We start from the raw sequence: 10731 nt of genomic DNA on the forward strand, positions 1-10731 counted from the left end.
CTCCTGGGATGGGGACTTTTCTCAGCTCTGCCCGCGGGACTTGCGGCAGCGGCAGCGGCGGCGGCGGCGGGAGCTGGCAGAAGCACAGGCAAGGCTTGGACTTCGGGTGGGGGGCACTGGGCTCCAACCCGCCAAAGACGCCAGGGACAAGGGGCAGAGGTGGGGATCCCGACTGACTGTTTCTATCACCCAGGATGAGAGTGCGGCTCCTGGTCACTGCGCTCTGCGCCGAGATCCTGGCAGGGGCGCCTGGAGTGTGGGCCCAGCCCAGGGAGAGAGGTGGGCACCGGCTGGGAAGGACGCCCTCTGGGGGCACCGGCATCCTGTCACCCATGGGTCCACGCGAACCTCATCACTGACACCTCCTCACCGCGGGTGCCTCCGAACTCTTCACCAATGCCTTCTAACGCTCCCCAGACTCCCCAGATTCCTCACTGGGTTCCCTAAACTGCCTCTTATCTTGTTGGGACCCAAATTTGGCTACCTAGACGCATGCCTAATTCCTTGCCCTATGCCACCCGGCGCCGGCCCCTCAGATGCTGTGACCTCAGCTCCAGAGCTACACCCCTGCGTCAATTCTCCCTCCCCCGCACGCAAGTGCTCCAGCCCTCCCCAGGAGGCTCTGCTCTGAGCCCCACTGCAGCTTCCTCCAAACACACCTACCTGGGCTCGCTTTGTCTACACAGTTGAGGCCTTCCTCAACTCAGTCCCCTAGTCCCAGGGAATCTCAGTGAGGAGAGGAGGGTGTATGGAAAGGTCAAATGAGCTCTCCTACCCTCTTCAGTGACCTGCACTCGTCTTTACGCCGCTGACATCGTTTTCTTACTCGACGGCTCTTCTTCCATTGGCCGCAGCAACTTCCGAGAAGTGCGAGGCTTCCTGGAGGGACTGGTGCTTCCTTTCTCAGGGGCAGCCAGTGCACAGGGCGTCCGCTTTGCCACGGTGCAGTACAGTGATGACCCTCAGTAAGTAGTGACAGTGATCAGTGATAGGACCACCAAGACTCCTTCCCCTTACAGGGAAGAGCCCAGAAACCTTCAGGCTGGGTGCCTCTTGAGAAGTCCAGAGTCCCTAGGCAGAATTTCTCTGGAGATATATAGGGATTACTAGGAAGAGTAGTGAAACACCTCTAGGCTAGTGTCCTGCCCAACACAGGGAAGCTCTGTTTTCTGATCTGGATGGACAGGGGAAGTCCAGGAGGGGTCCAGAAGTCTTAAGTGCTAGGTGTCTCTTGGAATGGCCATGTTCTGGCTCCCTGAACCCCTTCACCTCTTTGCTCACCAGAAAAGTTTTCTGTTTGGCCAATGTCCACTTTCCTACAACTGGGACCTTCCTTCTGTAATTATTTAACTAGATATCCTGTCCCTCTAGGCTGAGGACCCCAAGGGTTCCAGACCTGTTGAGGGCTAGCAATAGATGGTACACAAAAGAGCAACCAAGGAGTTTGTTGATATGGAAGTTTCAGGATAGGCATCTCAGAACCAAGGTCACTCTCAAGAAGCCTTACTCCAAGCCTGGCGCGGTGGCGCATTCCTTTAATCCCAGCACTTGGGAGGTAGAGGCAGGTGGATCTCTGTGAGTTCAAGGCCAGCCTGGTCTACATAATGAGTTCTAGGACAGCTGGGGCTACAGGGAGACCCTGTCTCAAAAAAAAAAAAGAAGAAGCCTTACTTCAGAGGCTAGGGCTGGAAGAAGTCATGACCCCTTGCCTGTTGCCACCCCATTTCCTCCCATCAGGACAGAGTTTGGTCTGGATGCTCTCAACTCTGGAAGTGATACTATCCGTGCCATTCGTGAGCTCAGCTACAAGGGTGGCAACACTCGTACAGGGGCTGCTCTCCTCCATGTGTCTGACCATGTCTTCTTGCCCCATCTGACCCGACTTGGCATCCCCAAGGTGATCCCTAAAGCTACGATGCCTCCCAAGGTGACCCAAAAAGAAGTGTCCAAGGCATATCTAACTGGTCTCTGCACCTATCCCAGGTCTGTATCCTAATCACAGATGGGAAGTCTCAGGACTTAGTGGACATAGCTGCCCAGAAACTGAAGGGGCAGGGAGTCAAGCTGTTTGCTGTGGGTGAGTACTAAGTTGAGGTGAGAGGTCATCTGGAGTGGGGACCAGTCAGATAACATGTAGGCAATTGAGTCCTGATTGGGCATTATGTCAGGAATCAAGAATGCTGATCCTGAGGAGTTGAAGCGCGTTGCCTCACAGCCAACCAGTGATTTCTTCTTCTTCGTCAATGACTTCAGCATCTTGAGGACACTCTTACCCCTCATTTCCCGGAGGGTATGCACGACTGCTGGTGGCGTGCCTGTAACCCAGCCTTGTGAGTTCCTGCCCATGCCGGGTGCCCTGAATCAAGGTCTCTATCCTAGCCCCAGCCCGAAAGTACTGAATCCATCCCATGTACTCCTGACCCCTGACCCCTGACCCTTCTGCCTGCCTGCTTGATATTCCCCATTCACAGCTGATGATGCTATATCTGGGCCTCGGGACCTGGTGCTGTCTGAGCCAGGCAGTCAGTCCTTGAGAGTACAGTGGACAGCAGCTAGTGGCCCTGTGACTGGCTACAAGGTTCAGTACACTCCTCTGACAGGACTGGGACAGCCACTACCAAGTGAGCGGCGGGAGGTAAGGATATCATCAGTGACTGGTGGATGCTAGGGACTTGGCTGGACAACATAAAGTGACTTCTGACCCTGGATAGGTGAACGTCCCAGGTGGCAAGACCAGTGTGCAGCTGCAGGGTCTCCGGCCACTGACTGAATACCAAGTGACTGTGGTTGCCCTCTACGCCAACAGCATTGGGGAGGCTGTGAGTGGGACAGCTTGGACCTGTGAGCAATTATACCCATCTCTGACCTCATTCTCTTAAACATCCAGCCCATAACCCCTTCCCACACTTGGCTCTACTAATCCCTGGTGGGGCTTTCCTCCAGCTGCTGTGGAAGGGCTAGAGCTGAGCATCCAGAACGCCACAGCCCACAGCCTCCTGGTGGCCTGGAGGAGAGTGCCAGGTGCCACTGGCTACCGTGTGACATGGCGAGTCCTCAGCGGTAAGTGAGGGGTATAAGCTGAGGAGTACCAGCACTTCAGACAAGATATACCATTCTGCATCTCCAAGGCCCACTAACCCCTCTGTGCCCCCCCAATATAGGTGGGGCAACACAGCAGCAGGACCTGGTCCCTGGACAGGGGTCAGTGTTCCTACATGGCTTGGAGCCTGGCACAGATTATGAAGTGACTGTCAGCACCCTATTTGGCCATAGTGTGGGCCCTGCTACTTCCCTGACTGCCCGAACTGGTGAGAAGGCTGCCTTCCTTCTTTAGGCTGGGGTGGGCAGATGGGGCAGGGTGTAACTGGCTAAGTAACTGATAATCCCATGTCTCCTGGGCAGACTTCTCTGTTGAGCAGACCCTGCGCCCTGTCATCTTGAGCCCCACATCTATCTTTCTTTCCTGGAACTTGGTGCCTGAGGCCCGTGGCTACCGGCTAGAGTGGCATCGCGAGAGTGGTCAGTGGAGGTGGAGAGCTGGGTATGCAGGGTTTAGGGTTTGGCTTTAGCTAACCTGACCCTGTCATCTTGCAGGCTCAGAGCCACCACAGAAAGTAGTACTGCCCTCTGATGTGACCCACTACCAGTTGGATGAGTTGCAGCCAGGCACTGAGTATCGCCTCACTCTCTACACTCTGTTGGAGGGCCATGAGGTGGCCACCCCTGCAACTGTGGTCCCTACAAGTGAGGGCTCTGTGGTCTGGTTAAGTAATTGGGGAAGGGTAAGAACTTCAGACTGTTTCATGCTGTACTCTCCAACAGGGTCAGAGCTGCCAGTAGGTCCTGTGATGAATCTACAAGTGACTGAACTGCCTGGGCAGCGGGTACAAGTGTCTTGGGACCCAGTCTCCAGTGCCACAGAATACCGCATTACTGTTCGCAGCACCCAGGGTAAGGTGGAAGCAGCCAGAAAAATCCTTTCACACTGAAGCTGAGCCTGCAGCATGCTTCCACTCCTTTTATTCATTTGGGCCTCGATAGCCTCTTTCACGTCTTTGCCCATCCACGCCCCAAGAGGTGTTGAGCCCACAACTAACTCCAGGTCTGTCTCCTCTGCCTCAGCCTGTCTCCTCATGTGGCTGTTTCCATTCCTTGCTCACATTGCTGCCCATGGCTTTCACTCACTGTTCTTTACAACTGCAAGCTCTATGACCTTCTCTTGTGCTATCCTAACCATGATCACTGTTCATACTAATCTCTCATTCATGACCTCATCCAACATTCACCTCTGTCATCCTATGTCAATATCTATCAGTAGTTCATCAACTTGCATTGCTTGCCACTGATTCCCACGTGCTATATCCCGTGTTCCTGTCCACTGACCCCTATCATCCACTGTCCCCATTCATTAGTGGCCCCTGTTGTCCTGTGTCGCCATCATCACTGACTCTTTCACCTCATGTCCTTACCTCTCTCTGTTTTCATCTCTGAGTACCTCTCACCATCCCATCTCTCCATCATCCCCATGAGACTTCTTCTGTTTGTCACTGTCATTCCACATTCCTGTTTGTCTTACTGACCCCCTGCCCACCCACCCTGACTTCTCTCAGGTGTTGAGCGGACCCTGTTGCTTCCTGGGAGTCAGACAGCCTTTGACTTGGATGATGTTCGAGCTGGGATTAACTATAATGTGCGAGTGTCTGCTCGAGTGGGTGCTCGTGAAGGTGATGCCAGTGTCCTAACGATCCGCCGAGGTGAACACTTTGAGTGAACACTTGCGGGGGGGGGGGGGTTATGGCAGGCAGTTGCTTGATTTGCTCCTATCCATGTCTTGTCCCTTGACCCCTGTCTTTAACTCCCAGATCCAGAAACACCACTTACTGTCCCAGGCTTGCGGCTTGTGGCATCAGATGCAACAAGAGCAAGGGTGGCCTGGGGACCTGTTCCTGGAGCCAGTGGATTTCAGATTAGCTGGAGGACTGACAGTGGTCAGTGTGTGGTGTGTGGGAGGATTGCCAAGGGGAATCAGAGCATGGGGGACTGAGAGGACAGGTGGAAGTTATAGCATCATTTTTCTCTGATTCTAGGTCCAGAGTCTAGTCAGATGCTGCCTCCAGACTCCACTGCCACAGACATCCTGGGGCTGCAGCCTGGAACCTCTTATCACGTGACTGTGTCAGCACTCAGAGGGAGACAAGAGGGCCCCCCTGCATTCATTGTGGTTCAAACTGGTCAGAGCCTAACACAGTCCCTCGGTTCTCTGTCTCCAGTGCCCCTTCAGACTTCTATGCCCCCCCCAGATCCCTTACATTTCCACTGCCTCCTACCTGAGTCCCCTTCCATCATCATTCCTCCTTTTGAGCCTTCCCCTTCTTTCCATTTACCCATCTCATCTAAGACTCTATGACTTTGCCCTCTGACTTCTACTACTCATCCCTCAGAACTCACTACTTTTTTCTTTCCCTTCCTCATTCTTCTTTAGACTCTCTTATGCCAGGCGTGGTGATGCACACCTTTAATCCCAGCTCTTGGGAGGCAGAGTGGGTGGATCTCTGTGGGACTGAGGCCAGCCTGGTCTACAGTGTCTCCTCTGTCTTTTGCCAGATGCTTTTGCTATTTCCTAATGCATCCATCGGACCTCTCTGTCAGAGCTTGTCTTTCAGATTGCTGCCACTTGCCAGCTCAGTCTTTCTACTATGCCTTCTGTCAGAATCCCAGCTCCTTTCCTGTCTGACCCATTCACTTCTCCTGCCATATCCTTGCCTCTTACAGACATTCATAGCCTTCCCTTACTAGATAGTTCCCACTTCTCCCCTGTCAGACCTTCTCCCGCCTACTCCACCAACTCCCCCATTATCTCCCTCTCTAGACCCACTGGGCGCAGTGAGGAGAGTCCATATGACCCAGGCTGGCAGCTCATCTGTCTCCATTGCCTGGACCAGGGTTCCTGGTGCTACGGGATACAAGGTTTCCTGGCACTCAGGCCATGGTAGGAGCTGGGGGTCTGGGGAGGACTGTGGGAGGCAGATCTGAATAGATTGGGAGCAGATGTTTCTTTGGGGACCAAATGGGGCATTGGGGCAGCCTGGCTAGCCCTGAAGTTGCCTCAATTGTTCCTCTCAGGCCCAGAGAAATCTCAGTTGGTTTCTGGGGAGGCCACAGTGGCTGAACTAGATGGGCTGGAGCCAGACACTGAGTATACAGTGCGAGTGAGAACCCATGTAGCTGGCGTGGATGGAGTCCCTGCCTCTGTGGTTGTGAGAACCAGTGAGTAGACCCTGGACAGCTGTTCTCGCACCTCACTGGCTGACCCACCCCACTATGTATTCCTGACTGCACCAGCTGCCCACTCCATTGCTGCTCAGTGACTCCCCTGACCATGCTGAACCACACACATAGTGACTGCATGTCTACCTATGGTGACCTTGGCCACACCACACTATCCACTCTTAAATACTAATCTTTTCCCTCTTAAAGTTAGCCACACTGACCCATTCTCCCTAACCTTCAGACTCCCCTGCATGACCCATACCTGCGGTGTCACCCCTGTCTCTGCCAGGTACCCTGTGGCCCCTGGCCCCTTATCCTGCCTTTGTTCCCAGCCCCCGAACCTGTGGGCAGTGTGTCAAAACTGCAAATCCTCAATGCTTCCAGCGATGTTCTACGGGTCATCTGGGTAGGGGTCCCTGGAGCCACATCCTACAGATTGGTGTGGGGTCGGAGTGAAGGTACGGCTCCATGACTCCATCTTTAGCCTTCCAGACTGTGACTGCCCTCTGTGGTTAGCTTCCCAAACTCCTAACTGTTGCTATTTGCTGGTCTGTCCAGGTGGCCCCACGAAACACCAGATACTCCCAGGAAGCAAAGACTCCGCAGAGATTCGAGGTCTCGAAGGTGGAGTCAGTTACTCAGTTCGAGTGACTGCACTGGTTGGAGACCGAGAGGGAGCGCCCGTTTCCATTGTCGTCACCACACGTACGTAGGCTGAACTTGGGTCAGAACGATCCTTCGATTGGTGCTTATGTCCAAGGGGCGGGCTGAAGGGGGAGAGGCTTGTTGTGCTGGGGTTTGGAGAAGCTCCAAGGATTTTGTGAGCCTGCGGGGGCGGGGTCCGGGATAAACTGGATGAAGCCGCAGTCAGTCAGTGGGGGCTGTTTGTGGGGAGGGGGATGATTGGCACAGCTAGTGGGGGCGGCGCTTTTTCCCTGACTGCAGCGCTTTTTCTCAAGCGCCTGAGGCTCCATCACCTCTGGAGACCCTTCAAGTAGTGGAACGTGGGGAACATTCATTGAGGCTTCGCTGGGATCGAGTACCCGGAGCACAGGGCTTCCGTCTGCGTTGGCAACCTGAGGGTGAGAGGTGCCCCAGTAGGAGGTTGGGACCAATGGAGAGAGAGAAGCTAATGGGCAGAGTCAGTGAAATTGGTGAGAGGTCTGCTGGATCGAAGACAACAAGTGGGTGGGGTCAGTGAGTCGTTGAGATGGTGGGTCAGGAAATTTCAGTAAAGTGGGCAGGGACAAGGTGAATGGGGCAAATCAATCAGGAGGATAGATCTAATTGGCATCAGTATGGATGGTGGGAATCAGTAAGGTGGGCACATCCATCCATGTTGGTATCTGCTCCATAGTAATCCTGACCCCTACTCTCATACCTGTCTCAGGTGGCCAGGAACAGTTCCGGATCTTGGGGCCCGAGTCTAGCAGCTACAACCTGGATGGGCTGGAGCCAGCAACACTGTACCATGTATGGCTGAGTGTCCTGAGGCCAGCTGGAGAAGGACCCCCCAGGGAGGTGACTGCACACACTGGTGAGCCTCCCCCAGAGGGCCCACCAGTCTTGATGCCTTCTTCCCCCCACTGATGATGCACCCTGATCTCCTGGGGTGATTCTAGCATGACCTCACAGGATGCTTTGCTAAAAAGAACTTGCTCCAGGATCTCACATCTGCCTCTGATCCTTTGATTCTTCATTCAGCGTCCCCTCACGTCCCAAGTACTGAATTACATGTAGTGGACACGTCCATTGACTCAGTGACTTTGGCCTGGACCCCGGTGTCTGGGGCAGACACCAGCTACATCCTGTCCTGGCGGCCACTTAGAAGCACTGGCCAGGGTGAGAGGACAGCTAGGGTTGGGGTAGGTTTGCAACTGGAGTTCCATGGAGAAGCTTTTGTTTAACCAAATCTGCCTTTACAGAAGTGCCTGAAGCATCACAGACACTGCCAGGGATCTCAAGCTCCCACAGGGTGACAGGCTTAGAACCTGGTATCTCCTATATATTTTCTCTGACACCTGTCCAAAGGGGTATACAGGGTCCTGAGGTCTCTGTCACTCAGAAGCCAGGTATGAAAGGCACAGTAGGAGAAGCCTGAGGGAACCATGAAATGGGCTTACCATATCAGTAACACAGCTCTTTCCTGCAGTGTGTCCCCGTGGACAGGTGGACGTGGTGTTCCTGTTGCATGCCACTCGAGACAATGCTCACAATGCAGAGGCTGTAAGGCGGGTCCTGGAGCAGCTGGTGTCTGCACTTGGGCCTCTTGGGCCTCAGGCTGCTCAGGTTTGGCGCTAGAGACAACCAAATTCCACCTGTCCCCATCCCTTATCTCCACAGGCTCCTCACCAGCCACCATCTCTCTACTTGACTGTAGGCTCAAGCTTTACCTGCTCTCCTAGTCATCTCACTTGCTGGGAGACTCCCTGTCCTACCATCATTGCTGACCCCTAGTAAACAGTTCAGGTTTAGTCATGCCCCTCTCCTGTCTCTTTCTCTAGGCTCTGGGTGCCCCCGTCCTACTCTGTCATCCCCTCTAGGCTCTGTGTCTCTTCCTACCCAGGTTGGCCTGCTGTCCTACAGTCACCGGCCCTCCCCACTGCTCTCACTGAATAGTTCTCATGACCTTGGCACCATCTTCCAGAAGATCCGTGACATCCCTTATGTGGACCCAAGTGGAAACAACCTAGGTGAGGACTGTGATTGGTGTGGACTCCAGGGGCTTCTCCTCCAGGAGCTTGGTGGCCCAGGGTTCTGACACATCTTTCCTTCCAGGCACAGCCGTGATCACAGCTCATAGATACTTCTTGGCACCTAATGCTCCTGGCCGCCGTCAGCAAGTACCAGGGGTTATGGTTCTGTTAGTGGATGAACCACTGAGAGGCGACATATTCAACTCCATTCGTGAAGTCCAGGCTTCTGGTGAGGTCCGGGCTGATGGTATGGAGCCTTGGGAATGGGAGTAGCCCCAATGATGCTGTCATGCAGGTTGCTGATCTCTTCTTAGGGCTCAAGGTGATGATGCTGGGCTTGGGGAGAGCTGACCGAGAGCAGCTACATCGCTTAGTGCCAGGCAGGGACCCTGTGCAGAACTTCTTTGCTGTGGATAATGGCCCAAGCTTGGACCGGGCAGCCAGTGATCTGGCAGGTGCCCTATGTCAGGCAGCTGTGGCTACTCAGGTTTGGACAAAGCCTTTGGAGGACTGCTGGTGAAGGAGGGGGGTTAGGGTTCTTTTGTTTTTTTTAGGAAAACTTTCTGGTCTCAAAGAGACTCTGTGTTCACAGCTACAGCCAGAGCCTTGTGCTGTGCATTGTCCAAAGGTAAGTGTCCAGGGTTGAGTGAGCAGGTAAAGGCATTCCTAGGACTAGCCACTCTGACCCTCTTCTGATAAATCTTTCCCTAGGGTCAGAAAGGGGAGCCTGGAGTGATGGTGAGCATCCCTGTGGAGGTAGAGAATGCACTGGGAGTCAGTGGGGGCAGGGGTGGTTGGCCGCACAGGACTCACTAGTCACCCTCCTTTTTAGGGACTGCAGGGACAGGCTGGACCTCCTGGTCCCCCCGGTCTCCTGGTGAGTGCCTCCCCACACCTGCCCCTGTCCTGCCTGGCTTACTGTCTCCTGACCTGCTCTCCTCACTCAGGGCAGGACCGGTGCTCCTGGCCCCCAAGGTCCCCCTGGAAGTACCAGCGCAAAGGGCGAGAGGGTAAGTGAGGAAGCTGTGAGCTTCTCCAGGGGAGTCAGGAGGAAGAAGGAGGAAACAGAGTTAGAATCATAGGGTAAGCCTGGCATGGTAGTGCGTATTTGTAATCCCAGCACCCAAGAGGCAGAGGCAGGAGAATCGCAACAACCTTGAGGCTAGAAGGTCAGCCTGGTCTATATAGCCAGCCAGGCCTTATACAGCAAGACCCATCTCAAAAAAAAGAACCATAGACTATTCTTAGAAGCCCGAGTCAAGATAATAAACTATACTAAATTAGGGAAGGCTCTGAAGTGAGGAACTAAAGGAGTTTTGAGATGCCTCAGCCTCTGCCTCCTCTCTGCCTTGTGCCTGGGACTGGCTCCATTCTGCTTGGTGGGGCCACTGATCATCTCTGATAACACTTGTGATAACACTATTTGGTAGGATGGGCCTCTTTCTGCAAACCATGACATTGGGAGAGGACTCCTTCCTGTTCTAACCTCTTTGCCTCCTAGGGCTTTCCTGGACCAGAAGGGCCTCCAGGTAGCCCTGGCCTCCCTGGTGTTCCTGGGACCCCTGGGACTTCTGGAACTAAGGTGAGCAAGCCTTGTCCTTGCTGGTCACAGTGGGACGATTCCTTGAATAGGTAGTATGGTTCTAACTGTTCTGTCTGTCTCTGGCCCCCATTTGCAGGGCTCCCCAGGGTGGCCTGGCTCTCGTGGGGAACCGGTAAGTTCTCTCTCTCTCTCTCTCTCTCTCTCTCTCTCTCTCTCTCTCTC

General features: G+C 54.2%; 1 protein-coding gene across 4 annotated transcripts in view; it reads left to right on the plus strand.

Annotated features, from left to right (window-relative positions):
- Col7a1 (collagen type VII alpha 1 chain) overlaps nucleotides 1-10731 on the plus strand; it is a 34714-nt gene continuing 23983 nt past the window's right edge. The window contains exons 1-34 of one of the 4 annotated variants that reach the window (XM_029556158.1): nucleotides 1-88; nucleotides 194-279; nucleotides 785-965; nucleotides 1738-1897; nucleotides 1984-2077; nucleotides 2169-2366; nucleotides 2472-2635; nucleotides 2712-2841; nucleotides 2944-3060; nucleotides 3162-3308; nucleotides 3403-3519; nucleotides 3595-3744; nucleotides 3823-3951; nucleotides 4611-4754; nucleotides 4863-4988; nucleotides 5088-5231; nucleotides 5870-5989; nucleotides 6124-6267; nucleotides 6603-6728; nucleotides 6829-6975; nucleotides 7230-7352; nucleotides 7661-7807; nucleotides 7975-8112; nucleotides 8196-8342; nucleotides 8423-8559; nucleotides 8837-8963; nucleotides 9049-9195; nucleotides 9281-9453; nucleotides 9559-9594; nucleotides 9678-9704; nucleotides 9799-9843; nucleotides 9914-9976; nucleotides 10468-10548; nucleotides 10646-10681. In XM_029556158.1, the coding sequence (XP_029412018.1) occupies nucleotides 9-88; nucleotides 194-279; nucleotides 785-965; nucleotides 1738-1897; nucleotides 1984-2077; nucleotides 2169-2366; nucleotides 2472-2635; nucleotides 2712-2841; nucleotides 2944-3060; nucleotides 3162-3308; nucleotides 3403-3519; nucleotides 3595-3744; nucleotides 3823-3951; nucleotides 4611-4754; nucleotides 4863-4988; nucleotides 5088-5231; nucleotides 5870-5989; nucleotides 6124-6267; nucleotides 6603-6728; nucleotides 6829-6975; nucleotides 7230-7352; nucleotides 7661-7807; nucleotides 7975-8112; nucleotides 8196-8342; nucleotides 8423-8559; nucleotides 8837-8963; nucleotides 9049-9195; nucleotides 9281-9453; nucleotides 9559-9594; nucleotides 9678-9704; nucleotides 9799-9843; nucleotides 9914-9976; nucleotides 10468-10548; nucleotides 10646-10681 (4131 nt within the window). In that variant the 5' untranslated portion in view covers nucleotides 1-8. The remainder of the gene's footprint in view (nucleotides 89-193; nucleotides 280-784; nucleotides 966-1737; nucleotides 1898-1983; nucleotides 2078-2168; nucleotides 2367-2471; nucleotides 2636-2711; nucleotides 2842-2943; nucleotides 3061-3161; nucleotides 3309-3402; nucleotides 3520-3594; nucleotides 3745-3822; nucleotides 3952-4610; nucleotides 4755-4862; nucleotides 4989-5087; nucleotides 5232-5869; nucleotides 5990-6123; nucleotides 6268-6602; nucleotides 6729-6828; nucleotides 6976-7229; nucleotides 7353-7660; nucleotides 7808-7974; nucleotides 8113-8195; nucleotides 8343-8422; nucleotides 8560-8836; nucleotides 8964-9048; nucleotides 9196-9280; nucleotides 9454-9558; nucleotides 9595-9677; nucleotides 9705-9798; nucleotides 9844-9913; nucleotides 9977-10467; nucleotides 10549-10645; nucleotides 10682-10731) is intronic. The other 3 variants (XM_029556156.1, XM_029556157.1, XM_029556159.1) reach the window with 3 other exon arrangements.

This window comes from Nannospalax galili, unplaced genomic scaffold (assembly GCF_000622305.1).
Source record: "Nannospalax galili isolate Female #2095 unplaced genomic scaffold, S.galili_v1.0 scaffold786, whole genome shotgun sequence".
NCBI classification, from domain to species: domain Eukaryota; kingdom Metazoa; phylum Chordata; class Mammalia; order Rodentia; family Spalacidae; genus Nannospalax; species Nannospalax galili.